The sequence below is a fragment of the Nothoprocta perdicaria genome, unplaced genomic scaffold (genome assembly GCF_003342845.1).
Source record: "Nothoprocta perdicaria isolate Ctin4 unplaced genomic scaffold, notPer1 scaffold_59, whole genome shotgun sequence".
Classification (NCBI taxonomy): Eukaryota; Metazoa; Chordata; class Aves; order Tinamiformes; family Tinamidae; genus Nothoprocta; species Nothoprocta perdicaria.
The window spans coordinates 678,165-693,493 of record NW_020455854.1 but is presented as its reverse complement, the minus strand read 5'-3'; the positions used below and the strand labels follow the sequence as shown (position 1 = coordinate 693,493).

Genomic DNA, 15,329 nt, shown 5'->3' with positions numbered 1-15,329 from the left:
ATCTTTTTCTGCACTCTGTGCTTAACTTGGCCTCTTAAAGTATATTCTTGCTGTCTAAAAAGCAGCTCTATCTTTTGCTCTTAAAAGCTCTATACTATGTTAAGATGGTTGAATATTTATTAAAATAATCTGCAATCATTAATTTTTCTGTGTTCAGTATGAATGTATGTGTCTGAACTATGAAAGTCAGTTCTCAGCAGACAAGAAAGAATGATTTTTCTATCATTCTTCTCTCATTGCCACAGGCGTGTGTACATATCATATCTAGATAGTATTCATTTCTTCCGCCCACGTTGTCTCCGAACTGCAGTTTATCATGAAATCCTCATTGGATATTTGGAATATGTGAAGAAACTTGGGTGAGTGAAATCTTTGTAAAGAAAGAACTTTTTTTTCTTAAAATTTTGCTTGTGCAATATGTCAAGTAGCTTTTCACCTAAGATGGTCTCATCTTTTTGCCCCATCTTTGAGCTGTGTAGGACACGTGTCTCTTTGGTGGGGAGAGTGGATTTTACCATTAGGATTTTCAGCAATCCAGTCTAAACTTAAGCTTCATAATGAGATCCTGGACTCTTTCCCATCTGTTGGATAAAGGGAGGTTATTGCCTCAACATGTGTTGTAAAAAGGAAAAAGAAATTAAAAAAAAAAAAAAGAAGTCCAGAGGTGTGAATTGACATGTCAGTGAAGATAGTTTTTTGATGAGGTAGTTTTAAAGATAGTAGACAAAATTGGAGTTGAGATTCTATTTTTGCTTGTTTGTAACCTTGCAGGTATGTGACAGGACATATCTGGGCCTGTCCCCCAAGTGAAGGAGATGACTATATTTTTCATTGCCACCCACCTGATCAGAAGATACCCAAACCCAAACGCTTGCAGGAATGGTATAAGAAGATGCTGGACAAGGCATTTGCTGAGAGAATCATTCATGACTACAAGGTTTGCTACTGTTCACTTGATGAACTGATTTTTTCCATGACTTTTTATTTGAAGATAGCTAATACTGTCTCACTCCACATGGTGGAGTTCCCAAAGTGGGAACACATTCCTGCTGGGGTCCTTAAGGGAGAAAAGAAAGAGAAGAGCCAAGTAGATTACTTAATTGTAGCCCAATTCTCAACTTAGATATAAAAGTGTGTGTGTGTGTGTATATATATAAAAAATGAGAATATCACACATTTTTCCAAGGAGGTAAGCTTAAAATGGAAAAGGTAGCATTTGCCACTCCTTAYGTATTAAAATTTGCAAGAATTTCTTAATGGTAGTGAGAGTGCTGAGGAGAAAAAAGAATGTTTTGATTGTAAGTGACAGCTACCAGGAGTGTGGAATCGGAACAGACCGTATCCAGCCTTGTCACCTGATGTAGAGTAGCAAAGAGAGGATGCAACTAGAAAGTCTTATTTCTGTCCTAATAAGAAAGTCTTAAAAGGAACCTAGAGAGAAGACCTGGCTAACCTTGTACCTGTGAAACCTGTAGCTGGATTGAAGGTGCTTTAAAAGGCACCCAAAACAGCTGCATAAAACATCTGTTCCYATTCAGAGGTTGGTATTTGCTCCGTGATTCCCAGCTTTTCCGGACAGGCAGCCCACAGAGCTTTATCCAGCAGGCAGRGAAGGCCAGAGGCCGCATACGGTGCTGCAGCCCCTGCAGGGTTGGTGCCCCTGCCTGTGGTAGCTGGCCTGTGCAAGCAGCTGGTGCTCCCTGGATTTCCAGGGCTTGGCACACATGCAGTGCCCAGCCCTGGTGTGGGGGGAAGATTTGTTCCTTTTCCATGGCTTTTTCCATCTCTCCCATTAAGTCAGGAGCATGAACCAGTTGCCTGATGGAGGTTCAAGGGAGCTTCAGCAGTTGCATTTCAGTGTGTCCAGTACATTTAGCTGTGCCCAGAAAAAAGCCCCGCTGGGGGTGGGATGTGAGCTGTGAGCCACGGCTGCCGAGGACAGGCCTGCATCTTGGTGTTGCATGTGTCTGGTTCTCCTCCGAGTGCTTTTCATTTATTYTTGGCCTTGTGTGATGCACTTAACAGGACATCTTCAAGCAAGCAACTGAGGACAGGCTGACAAGTGCCAAGGAGCTGCCTTACTTTGAGGGTGATTTCTGGCCCAATGTGCTGGAAGAGAGCATTAAAGAGTTGGAACAGGAAGAGGAGGAAAGGAAAAAGGAAGAAAGTACTGCGGCTAGTGAAACAACAGAGGTGAGTTAAACTGACTTACTTTCCTTTAACAGCACTTTTGATTTTCTTCTCAGATAACAAGTGTCCAGATGGCTTGTTTTTGGGAGATGGGGCTCTTTTTGTGCTTTGTTTTGGGGGGTTGTTTACAAAACAGGAARCCAGCTGTCATTTCAGCATCTCTGTTCTCAGAAATGTGCTAAGCTGCTCTTGGATTGCATCATGACCACTGCATTTGCTTGAAGTCCTTTGGCCGAGCTTCTGGTTCCCACCTTTGCAAAGCACCTTCTGTAGTTGTGCTTGAAGAGGTGCTGTGCTTTTCAAAGCTGGATGAAATTTTGGCATCACTTGGCAAAGGCACTTGGATCAGTTGCAAACTTTCCATCAGTGTGAATTGTTGCTCCTGATGGTGGTATCCCTTCCCAAGCACTCCCTTTGGCCTATAAATAGAATAAATTTCTTTCTCRGGCTCCTGGCCAGAGTTTCATTAGTTGTTTAGATTTACGCATCTTGTCAGTGGGACTATCAGAAAAAATGGTTTTACAGCTTTTATACTGTCCCTTTTATTTATGATTTGCAGGAGGATATTTTGGGAATTAATTTAGAAGGAAAGTCTGGCAGAATGAGGTGGAACCAAAAGCTTCACCTGGGGAGGAGCTGCGTTCAGCTTCGATGTCCTGGCAGTTTGCATACAGTGAATATAGAGCTTCCTGCATCCCTTTCATTATGTCAGGAAGGGTCTTATCCCCCCTCAGCAGCTTCTCTAAAGCTGTTGTAGTTTATTGCTGGTTTTCTTAACCATAACGTTARTAGCTCTCACCTTTTTCACCTCTGGTTATAGTTTTGATTTTGAAATATTTCAACTGATATAACAATATGAAAATAAAAGGAARGCAAAACTTAGAAGTTAAGCTGTATTGTTTGCATTGAATCGGAGCGTGCCCTTCCAGAGACTGTGCCAATGTAAAGTGCAAGGTGGGGGCAAGCGTGTTCTTCAGAAGCCCAAATCAGCTGTTACATTCGTGCCAGTTGGGTGTGCAGAGGGAGATGATGCAGCCACAACTGTGAATGTCCATGTCTTTTTCCTGAAGTTCTCAGYGCTAAAGTTTGCAAATTGCAGAGACCTTTTTAAAAGCCAGATGTTGCTGACGGGTGGTGCCCAAGGCTGCAGGCATCCTGACAAAATGATGAGGAATCCCAGTGTGGTTGTCACCTCTGAGATGATGTCCCTGGAAGGAACCACAGCAACAGAGCGAAATTAGAGAGGAGAAAGGGAAAAGCCCTATGAGGGAGCAGAGGGGATGGCAGCTGCCTGCAGCCCATCTCCATAGAGCACATTTTTCCCTGCTGCATCTGCAGCCTTCCCAAGGAAGCTTGCAAAACAGCAACAAGCACCTTTCCCTTAAGGGCAAATTTTACTGACCTGTTCATGAATTCAGATGAAATTAGTMCATCTTGATCCTTGCTGTCAGCTGCCAAAAACACTGAACTTTCTCCTGGAAAGGTGGAGAATTGGATGTGCTGCAATGACTGGTTAGAAGAAGCTGTAAAGAAGTGTTGGGTAATATTGAAATGTTTTTGAGAAGTTGAGAAGGGACAAGATGTGTAGGAACCCTGCTCTTAGCATYGCTGGCAGAGCTGGCTGAATCCAATAAGCAGCCAAGAATTGAAACAATTCCAAAATCAATTTTGCAGCTTCTTAGGATGTTTTAAAATAACTCTGTGTGGTGACCACATATAAACCAGTTAAAGATGGAGCAGAAACTTGACAGGATAATTCTATTCTTTCTTGGTTGACATTTAAATTTTAATCTCTGTTGATACTCGGCATGCAAAGACAAAGGAGACCATGTCAAAATTCCATCAGCACAATAGGAAATTTGGGAGAGAAAGTCATTTGTTTGACTGTGTCAAACTCAATTCTGTCAGTTTGTTAACTCCGTTCTGAACGCATTTAAATGACTTTGGAGCTCTGTTTGGCTTCCCATAAAGTCACATAATTTTATTTCTAAGCAGGTACGGTCAAAACATCGATAAAACTAGTTGCTGAAACAGCCAAGTCAGGAAAGAGAATTTAATTCTAAACCGAATTGGTGCAGTGGGGTGATGGCAGCCAGGCATCTGGTCTGCTTGGGGGGTTGCTCTCCTTAGGTGGAATATTTTGGATTTGTGTCGGAATAAATAGGGCTACCGGTAAAACCTGGTTTTGTCCATGCCTGGTGCTTGTGAAACTTTCTGATACAAATTGGGAGCATTTCAGTGCCTTATTTTTACATTGTGAAAATCAGCATTTTAGCAGTCAGCGAGGACATCTGTATCGGGTGGACATATCCCTGCTTTGGKGACGGAGGAGTTTTGTTTTTAACGTTTTCAAGGGCTTTTGAAGTTTGAAACTTGGGGTTTTTTTTTTTTTCCCCCCCATGGATAAGTAGCATTATTCTACATAGCATCATCTGACCTGAAAGACATGCCTCCTTTTTTTTCTTTTTGTTACTGTAATGTCTTCTCTAAAGTCAGACATGCAAATCCTAATTGATGGACTTGGAGCAAATTTTAAGCTCTATTTACATTTAGTCTTCAGTATATGGTTGCTGTCATCTATGTTGCTTATGAGAAGCGGGGAGAAAACAAAAGCACACCGTGTATGTGTCACACATGCAGTGGTCAGTCAGCAGAATGGGAACTAATGTGTTTGSTTAGTTTAAAACACTGCTAAAAGTCTGTTTTAATTTTAACTCTTTCTCATCAGATATCAATAAAATTTTGTAAAGCAAGCAGCAGACACTGAAGTACGGTGTTTCAGAAGGGAAAAAATAAGACACAAATCACTTAATATATGTGCATAGTGTAGATCACTTTTAAACAGCATTTGAAATTGTTTGCCTCCCAGTTTGGCTTTTGATTTTYCCTGAAAGATGGGAATATTTATGTATTTGTATATATATATTTAGATATATATTTTTAACACAACGTGGCAGACTTGCAAGCATTGGAAAAAAGTCCTGTGACAGCCAAAGCTCTTCACTTTGTTAGAGTGAAGGGGAGAGAGCTCCATAAAACCGAGCATTTTTCCTATGCATTTATTGCAGGGAAGCCAGGGCGACAGCAAAAATGCCAAGAAGAAGAACAACAAGAAAACCAACAAGAATAAGAGCAGCATCAGCAGAGCTAACAAGAAGAAACCCAGCATGCCAAACGTGTCCAATGATCTGTCTCAGAAGCTCTATGCTACTATGGAGAAGCATAAAGAGGTACTGTCAGAATATGCTGCATAAAGGGAAGACTTTCTGCATGTAAAATGAGGCGTGATGATAGTCAGAGCTGAAAAATTAGAAGTAAAGCTTGTGATTGCTCTAGATTTTTTTTTTCTGTTGCGTAACATCTCATGGACAGAGATTACCATGAACTGCATTAACTGGGTAACATTTGTGGCGCACCATTTCTGCAACGGAACTGGCATTTTTGCTGCAAGATTGTCTGACCTTGCTGATTCTTTGCTCTTTCATCTGCAGGTCTTTTTTGTCATTCATTTACACGCCGGACCCGTAATAAACACCCTCCCTCCCATCGTGGACCCCGACCCGTTGCTGAGCTGTGACCTGATGGATGGGCGGGATGCCTTTCTCACCTTAGCCAGAGACAAGCACTGGGAGTTCTCCTCGCTGCGCCGATCCAAGTGGTCCACGCTGTGCATGCTCGTGGAGCTGCACACGCAGGGGCAGGACCGCTTTGTCTATACGTGCAATGAGTGCAAGCACCACGTGGAAACAAGGTGGCATTGCACTGTCTGTGAGGTACGTTGCATGTACACATATATAGGTGTTTTCCTTCGCAATAGCCGTGCTCTTGCCCTCCGAACCAAGCTTGCTTGCCTGGGTATTGCCTGAAGCTCTCCAAATGACACCCTTTCTGATATAAAAGTTACTAAGGAATGGGAATTATAGGGTCTGTTGCTRTGGAGCACCATTTCTAGAGCAAGTGCTTTTGGTTAATATCCCTGGAAAGCTGCTGTACTCTGGGATGGCTCCTGCTGCGTCATTTGTTCCACTCTAGCGGCGTCAGGCAGCCTCCCTGCACAGACAAAGCTTCTAGCTTCGTATCAGAGAGTTTCGGGACTGGATTGTAGGGCGTGACTGTGCCACAGARTAACTGTAGGAAGTAGCATGGATTCCTGGGCACTAGGATTAAATGTGTGTCTATGAGAGAACTTAGCTTTGTGCAGGGCAGCTTCCACTGCACCTTGTAGGTGGCACTTTGTGTTGTAGTGTGGGTGGCCACACACGTSTCCTGGCCCCAGCAAAGCTACCACTGCTCTTCTACCTGCCTCTTCTGCCCAGTGCTAGAGGCTGCTGCCCTTCAGACCACGTCATTGCCTCCTGACCTGGCCCAGGGCTTTAATGTCTGCTCCCTTAACAGCATTGGATCACTTTGGACTATGGTAGAGAGCTCTTGGACACGCACTTGGACAGGTGGGCTTGAAGGGCTGTAGCCCCTGATGGGCTTGGAGTGACCTCTGGCTGTAGCTGAACCAGGAAAGTGGTTGAGTGCAGCCTGGTGTCCACAATGGAGAGCAGTGCAGGTCTGTGGTGGGAAGAGCTTTGATTCCACTGAGGAAAGCTCCGAGTGGSGCTTTTTGAGGCAAGACTTGAAGAAACAGATCTGCACGCTAGGAGACTTAAGCAGCAGAAGGAAGTATGGCCTCCGGTTCCTTCTGAGTATTTCTGTGTAAAGGAATGATTTATTTCTAGCAAGAAAGCACAAGGCAGTGAAAATATGGGCATTTGAGCTGAGCGAGTTGTCTGATAAGTGTCTTTCTTAGCCTAAAACTTGAACTCTATTTAAGGGTCATTTTAGAGGAGGAGAGAAAAAAAAAAGTAGCAATTAGTAATCAGTAATTACACTAAGAATTGCCAAGTGAAGAGCAAAACTGGAATTTATAAGCATATAGGCTAGATTTGTTACAGTCTCTGAGCTAAGTTGAGCTCACTAGTATGAAACAGTTAGCAGAGTTAGAGCCAAACAGGGCTTGGAAGAGCTTTCACGGAGGTTTCCCCTCTGTCCCGCAGCCCTTAGGGTCACTTACACCCCAGCCTTTAGTGACACGTGCTTGGCTTTCTAAAGAACTCCCAGCTAAGGGTGCTCTTCAGTAAGCTCTTCTGGAGCCTAACTTTTGAGGTTAGGTTTTAAGAAAATTCTCAGCTACTGCCATGTTTGAAGCTCCCRGCAGGTTTTGAGGACAGTGTGCACTGTCAGAGTGGAAGGGCTCAGGTTTAGTCTTGGGACAGGGTTCATTGTAATGCTGACATGTCTGAGAACTGGATCAGCCCCGGCCTTGGCCGTCTTTACAGCAGCGCTTTGGAGCTTTGCTTGCTGTGAGGCTGAAGGAAAAAGCAAGTTACTGCTCTGCACCAAATGGAGCTTTCTTGAAAGCTTCATGGATAATTCCTGTGTGTGCAAGTTCTGAGACCCAGAGAGCCTTTGTTCTGCTCCCGGTGTTGTATTGGCTTGAGTCAGCCCCGCTTCTGCGCTGTGGAAGGGGGTGGTTGCAGGTCCCAATTTTTTGTCACTTGTCCTCACACCACACAGTGATTTGGGGACTGTCTCATCACACAGTAAGCAGATCCAGGGCAAAAATAGCCTTGGTAGAAGAAGTACCAAAGGGTSTGTGGAAATGCTGTCTTGAGGAGGTGCAGCCTCTGTGAATCAGGAGGAGCATTTGAGCATCAAGATGCCTGTGCCTGGAACTCTTGCCACTTGCACCAGTGCTCTTGTATAGATAACGTCAGGGAATAAGTTCGTCTTCTCTACTTCATTAACAAATTTGTTCTTTCTAGAGTTAAACTTAAGTCTCCAGAGGTTGTTGATCCTCTTTGTGTAGGTACCTTAACTGAGAGAGAAATAGATAGTTCCCATCCTTAAAAAGAAAAAAAAAAGAACCCCAAACCCTGTGGGATAATTTAACTTAATAAAAGGAGGGCTCAGTGGCCGCCCTAACTGCGCCGGTACCGCAGTGGTCGGGAGCAGCCACGTCGTCCACTCGCCTTGCTGCCCTCCCCTGCGCAGCGCTGCCTTCCCCCGGTCCCCGTCCCACTGCCGCGGCGGCTGCGCAGCCTGCGCTGCRCTGCTCCGCATCAGGAGGCTGGGTGTGAACTGGAACTGGCAGCTCTTGCTAACACTTGGCTGTTGTCTTGCTTTCGTTGTGCTGCGTGTTTGCAGCTGCTGAAACCCAAAGGCTGCTTCTACCTTGTTGCACGCTCAGCACCCCCGTCTCTTGAGATCTTTTGTTTATCGATAGAYTTGATGCTACAGACCTGTGAGCTCTCGACTGTCTTTGCTTTCAGGACTACGACCTCTGCATTAACTGCTACAACACTAAGAGCCATGACCACAAGATGGTTAAGTGGGGCCTGGGTCTGGACGATGAGAGCAACAGCCAAGGAGAGCAACAGTCAAAGAGCCCGCAGGAGTCGCGTCGGCTGAGCATCCAGCGCTGCATTCAGTCCCTTGTCCAYGCCTGCCAGTGCCGCAACGCAAACTGCTCCCTGCCATCATGCCAGAAGATGAAACGGGTTGTCCAGCACACCAAGGGCTGCAAGCGCAAGACCAACGGTGGCTGTCCAGTGTGCAAGCAGCTCATAGCTCTGTGCTGCTACCATGCCAAACACTGCCAAGAGAACAAATGCCCCGTGCCATTCTGCCTCAATATCAAACACAAGCTTCGCCAGCAGCAGATCCAGCATCGCCTGCAGCAGGCGCAGCTCATGCGCAGAAGGATGGCGACCATGAACACCCGCAACGTGCCTCAGCAAAGTCTGCCTTCTCCTACCTCAGCCACGCCTGGAACCCCTACGCAGCAGCCAAGCACACCGCAGACCCCGCAGCCTCCTCCCCAGCCCCAGCCTTCCCCTGTGAGTATGTCACCAGCCGGCTTCCCCAGCGTGGCAAGAACTCAGCCCCCTACTACTGTTTCGACAGGAAAACCCGCGAACCCGGTGTCGGCGCCGCCGCCGCCGGCCCAGCCACCGCCGGCCGCGGTGGAGGCCGCGCGGCAGATTGAGAGAGAAGCTGCCCAGCAGCAGCAGCAGCTCTACAGGGTCAACAACATGAACAACGGTCTGCCCCCGGGGCGCCCGGGGCTCGTCAACCCCGCTGTGGGTTCGGTGAACCAGATGCAGCAAGTCAGCATGAATGTACCGCGGTCAAACCCTGTCAGCGGTCCAGTGATGTCCAACATGCAGCCTGGACAGTGGCAGTCGCCTCCGATGCCGCAGCAGCAGCCCATGCAGCCGGGAATGGCCAGACCAGTCATGCCCATGGCAACGCCGCAAGCGGTGGCAGGGCCGAGGATGCCGGGCGTGCAACAGCCGCCACGGAGCATCCCCCCAAACGCACTTCAGGACTTACTGAGGACCTTGAAATCACCGAGTTCTCCGCAGCAGCAGCAGCAGGTTCTTAATATCCTTAAATCCAACCCTCAGCTTATGGCAGCTTTTATAAAGCAAAGAACAGCCAAATATGTGGCTAACCAGCCTGGGATGCAGGCGCAAGCAGGCATACAGCCCCAGCCTGGCATGCAGCAGCAGCAGGCTGGCATGCAACAGCCGGGCATGCACGCCCAGCCAGGACTGCAGAACATGAATGCAATGCAAGCGGGAGTGCAGAGACCCAGTGTTCCCCCCCAGCAGCAAGGGATAGGGGGTATGAACCCCCAGGGACAAGCGATAAACATCATGAACCCTGGCCACAACCCCAGCATGGCAAACATGAGTCCGCAGTATCGCGAAATACTGAGGCGGCAACTACTGCAGCAGCAGCAGCAGCAACAGCAGCAGCAGCAGCAAGGAGGGGCTGGCATGGCAGGAGGGATGGCAGCACATAACCAGTTCCAGCAGCCTCAAGGACCAGGAGGGTACCCTCAAGCCATGCAACAGCAGCGGATGCAGCAGCATCTGTCGATACAGGGGGGGTCCATGGGACAGATGGCTCAGATGGGACAGCTGAACCAGATGGGCCAGGCCAGCATGGGGGCGGACGGCACCCCCAACATCCAGCAAGCGCTGCAGCAGCGGATCCTGCAGCAGCAGCAGATGAAGCAGCAGATGGGCTCGCCGGGGCAGCCCAACCCCATGAGCCCGCAGCAGCACATGCTCTCAGGACAAGCGCAGGCGTCTCATCTCCCTGGCCAGCCGATCGCCACCTCCCTCAGCAACCAGGTGCGCTCGCCAGCACCCGTGCAGTCTCCCCGTCCCCAGTCCCAGCCGCCACATTCCAGCCCGTCCCCGAGGATACAGCCCCAGCCGTCACCTCATCACGTCTCTCCCCAGACTGGTTCCCCCCACCCGGGACTCGCGGTCACTATGGCCAGCTCCATGGATCAGGGACACCTGGGCAACCCAGAACAGAGTGCAATGCTTCCACAACTAAACACCCCGAACAGGAGTGCGTTGTCTAACGAATTGTCGCTGGTCGGGGACACCACCGGAGACACATTAGAAAAATTTGTGGAGGGTTTGTAGCATTATGGGAGCATCACTTTTTTTTTTTYYTTTTTTTTCCTTTCGTGTTCTTGGACATTTTGTACTGAAAATTCAGACATCTGGGTTGTTTTGAATCCTGGATGGAACTGCTGCTTCCTACCCGTGGAAGAATGAATTGCTGTTTAAAGAAAAGAAAACAATACAAAGAATATATTTTTTTGTTAAAGCCAGGCGGTTAAAATATCTGGTCTCTTTCGTGGGTTTTTTTGGTTTTTATTTTTTTTGTTGCTGTTGACTCATACCTTTTTTTTAATGGGGAAAACAAGTTCATTATATTCATATTTTTTATTTGTATTTTCAAGACTTTAAACATTTGCGTTTAAAAGAAGAAATAATATTCAGAAACTGTTTCCTGAAATAATGCAACATTATAATGTATCCCGATAACTTTGACACGTTGCGGGAAGATCTTTTTTTTTTTTTTTTTCTATAGTGAACTCTGCAGGCGTTTGAAGTATTACCCCTGGGAAGATAGGAATTGACTCTTGCACACAAAAACACATATTGGCCAACGCCAAAATCCTTGTCTTGCAGATGTAGAAATTGTTGCTTTGTTTCTCTGATAAAACTGGTTTTAGATGAAAATAGGGATGATCACTCTTAGACCGTGCTGATTTGAATAGAGAAGAAGCATTCTTTTCTTTCTTTCTTCTATGTGAAACTTGAAATGAGGAAAAGCAATTCTAGTGTAAATCATGCAAGCGCTATAATTACTATAAATAAGAAAATCCAAGAAGATTCAATCACTGTATAGAATGGTAAAAAAAAAMCTCATTTCTTACTTATAATATCATATTGTTAAATAAACTGTGTGCAACAGACAAAAGGGTGGTCCTTCTTGAATTCATGTACATGGTATTAACACTTAGTGTTTGGGTTTTTTGTTATGAAAATGCTGTTTTCAACATTGTATTTGGACTATGCATGTCTTTTTTCCATTGTATATAAAGTATTGCTTAAAATTGATATAAATTACTGAAGTTTTTAACATGTATTCTGTTCTTTAAAAATCCATGTAAGAATGTTTAAGGTTTTTATTTATTTATATATTTTTGGATCATGTTCTTTGTAAGACATGGCTATGGATATTCACCCGTGACGCAGAGCAGCCCGAGGCCTCGCTAGCAGTGGCACGAGCCATGGAGTATTGTAGGTAGCATGTCTGTTTTTACAGCACCCTTTAGTGATTGTTTCCTTTTCGGGGAGGGAGAGGAGAGGGGCGATGGTTCCCATAGATTTAATACTTACAGGTGTTCATCCATAAGGGTTAACTGGAATAAATTATTAATAGCCGTTGCTTTTAAAAACTGCATTAATTTAGAGAAGGATCACCAATGAAAGGAAACATAGAAAGTACTGAGTTAATTTTAGGCTAATTTATTTAGTCTCCAGTAAAATATGAACCTATTGACTTTAACACTATTTTTCTGCTGTTAACTCTGAGTCTAGATTTGAGGGTTTTCTGTGGAATAAAAAATAACAAATCATGTACATGTTCCCTTTAATATCCTGTCCCCATGCCCTCATGGTCCTGGGCTACCTGTCCCTTCTCCTCCCAAGGAATTACTCGCTTGGAGTTAAAATCCAAGGACCCTTTCCCCCCATGTAGGCCTGAGTTTAAAAACCTGGACTAGCCTCAAATTCCACCTCTCCAAGCCTGGAGGCTCCTCCCTTCCCTGCAGCTGGGCCGGGCTTTGGCCGTGCTCCCACGGGAAGCCCTGGTCCCCGCGCGGCCCCGGGCACTAAGGCCGAGCCTCCTCCCGCCCTGGTCGCAGCGGGCAGCGCTGGGGGCAGCGGAAAGGAGCCGTCTCGGCCCCGGGCCCCGGCCTTAACGTCAGGCTCGTTAGCTGCCCGAGGTCTCTGCTTCGACTCTTCTTGCCAATCTTAGCTGTTGTACCGTTGCCACCACCATTGGACTCATCTGCCCACGCAATTGTCTTCAGCAATTCAACATGTCAAAATTGGGGGGCTGGGGCGAGGGCAGTGAACACTAACCCAAAGCTTGGCCAAAAGAAATTGCTGTTTAAAAAAAAAAAAAAAAAAAAAAGATGGAAAGCCCTGATGCTGTGTCTCATGCTGTGTACTTAAAAGAGGAAAAATACTATATTTGTGATCAAAAAGAGGAAACTTGAAATGTGCTGGTGTTTCTAATAAAAGCTGGTAAAACTGCTTGGATTGAAGGATGGTTCCAATTGGCTGGTGCCTGGTAGGATGAGCAAAGCCTGACGCCAAGATTAAGATAAGTGCACTCAGTCTTGCTAATGCATGTAAATCATGTCTATTTTTTAAACTTTGGTGCCGTTCCTGAGCGTGCCTTGGGCGAGCGCGGTGTGCAGCGCCCGCCTTGCACCGTGCCCACCTTGCACCCCCGGGAAGGAGGGGACGAGCGGCCCCGTGGGAGGCCCTGGGTCGCTGCCCTTGGTTCTGAGAGGCRGCGGGAGCGCAGAGCAAGGGAGAGGCCATTGGCTCAACCCACGTCTTAGGTAAGAGAAGATGTTTAACTGGGAGAGAAAATGTGGAGATGAACAGAGCCGGAGCTGGGAACACAGCCCCTACGGTCCCAGCCGAAGTTTTGGTCCTGTCTTCCTTAAACTGTTAGGAAATTCAGCATGTGGAGAGGTTGGACTAGTTTCTCATTTTTCAGATTTTTTTGCCTGGAACTATTTAGTTGAAATTGCAGTGGTGGTGAGCAACAGCATCCTGAAAAGTTCAAAATGTGCAGTATTGAATTTGCAGTAAGAATGTGCTGGAGATCAGTGCGGGATCTGTATTGCTGGAGATGGTGGTGGTGGTGAAGACCTTTGGTCCCTGTTACCCACAAATTGATGAATTTTGCAGGGAAGGATGGTGTTTAATTGCAGTTGCCGAGCTGCAGCAATGTGCTGCTCTGCTTTTCCCTGTTCTCAGGTCTCTGTTGTGCTCTGCTTCTGCTGTTGCCTCTGCCGACCTGTTAACGGCTGGTGCAGCAGCAGCCTCCAGGTGCATTTGCTGCAGTTAATGCTGGTTGCAGCTGCTGCATCTGCTCCCTGCTCCTCCTTCCCCCCGGGTGCTTCAGGATAAAGGGTTAGGGTCTGACGGCAACTGCGGGTCTGAGCAGTTCCTGCCTTCCTGCAGGAGATGCCGACTGGGGCCAGTAGCCCTGCAGGTTCCTATATTCAAAGCCTGAAGCGGGTACGTGCCCGCAGCAACRTGCTCGTTCTTAGGGCTTGGTGTCAGTGCACAGCCAGAGCGGGGAGCGTTTTGTAGCTCTCCAGCGCGTTCAGTCCGCTCACGGCTGCGGACATGCCGCTGCTGCGGGGCTCCTTCCAGAGCAGGTTATGCCTGGTGGCCATCCCAGGGCTCTGGAGATGCAGCCACCTTCGCACAGAGGTGTTAGGTGGGGAAAGCCGCACGCTCCTGGGCACGGCCGCCTGCCCTTCCCTGTGTCCCTCTCTCCAGAGGGGAAGTTAAATGGGGAATGGAGGTAGGGCCCCCTCGAGGCAACAGGGACAACAGGGGAAGGGACAGCACACCACAATGACAGTAGTAGTAGAAAGTGTTTRAACAGGTTCAAACGTAATCTTGTTCCTGGCCACAGCCCACGATCAGTTTATCCTTGGAGCTTAGGAGGCCAAGGCAGCATCTGCAAGGGCTTGTGCTGGGTTTGCTGCCCTAACATCCAGCCGAGCACAGAACTCGCCGCCAAAGTGTTCCTTAGACGTCAGCCAAAGCAGCAAGGTGTGAAKGGGCAGAGTCCCAAAGAGAAGGGCAGCCAGGGGAGCGCGCTCGGGTGCCGCTGCTGCAGCGATGACCAAGGTGTCTGATGGGCGCTCCCCACAGCGCCCTCGACGCCGTCTCCCCCATCCGCAGGTGGTTACAGCCCTGTGAAATGGGAGCTGCTCCCATCCCATCCCATCCCATCCCATCCCATCCCATCCCATCCCATCCCATCCCATCCCATCCCATCCCTAGCTGCGGCGCTGCCCCAGCCAGGCCCTGCTCGCACGCACGGTCCCAACGCTGCTCCCGCAGCGCCCGGCCTCTCCYCWCAGCCCCGCGCCGCACAGCCTCTCCAGCACCTCAGCCCTTGCTGAGGGTCAACTCTGTGGGTTCAAAGCAGCCCTGGGAGAGCAGAAATTTCAGGGCAAGGGGGAACCTGGGTATTAAGCAATTAATTTGGGGGGAGAAGAAACAATTAACACCTGTGTTGCAGGCCAGAGGAGAGCCCTGGAATGGCAGTGAAGTCTCAGCGTGGCTGAGGGCAGCACGAGGTTAGCAGGGGAGCTGCAAGCTGCTGCTGGGGGAACAGCAGGKTTTTTTCTGGATTTGCCCTGGAAGAGCGTTTCCTCCTGCATCCCATGGAGGGAAAATGTCCATGGGGAGGCTAGGGAGGTTGGGATGTGCTGAGGCCTCATCTGGCTGTGATGCTGCAGGAGAGTGGCAGGCTCTGAGCGCGGGAGCCAGGGCGAGGAGCACGCGGGAGCCTGGGCACGGGGCTCCTGGAAGCACCGCGGGATCTCCCCTTTCCTGCAGGCCGCCGGGCCGGTGCTGGCGGGCCGGGCCGGGCCGGGCCGGGCGCGGCGCTCCCTGCGGCGGCCATTTCGGCCCTTCCCCGGCAGGCCGAGCCCCGCTCGGCGGCAGGGC

The 15,329-nt window shown here is 48.2% G+C and overlaps 2 protein-coding genes across 4 annotated transcripts in view; both read left to right on the top strand.

Annotated features, from left to right (window-relative positions):
• CREBBP (CREB binding protein) overlaps positions 1-12,207 on the top strand; it is a 71,868-nt gene extending 59,661 nt beyond the window's left edge. For all 3 annotated transcript variants that reach the window (XM_026049001.1, XM_026049000.1, XM_026048999.1), the window contains 6 exons: positions 246-359; positions 772-937; positions 2,026-2,193; positions 5,259-5,420; positions 5,682-5,963; positions 8,511-12,207. In XM_026049001.1, the coding sequence (XP_025904786.1) occupies positions 246-359; positions 772-937; positions 2,026-2,193; positions 5,259-5,420; positions 5,682-5,963; positions 8,511-10,685 (3,067 nt within the window). In that variant the 3' untranslated portion in view covers positions 10,686-12,207. The remainder of the gene's footprint in view (positions 1-245; positions 360-771; positions 938-2,025; positions 2,194-5,258; positions 5,421-5,681; positions 5,964-8,510) is intronic.
• A 1,781-nt stretch (positions 12,208-13,988) lies between these two features.
• Positions 13,989-15,329, top strand: part of TRAP1 (TNF receptor associated protein 1) — a 22,960-nt gene continuing 21,619 nt past the window's right edge. The window contains exon 1 of the mRNA XM_026048961.1: positions 13,989-14,082. Within this exon, the coding sequence (XP_025904746.1) occupies positions 13,989-14,082 (94 nt within the window). The remainder of the gene's footprint in view (positions 14,083-15,329) is intronic.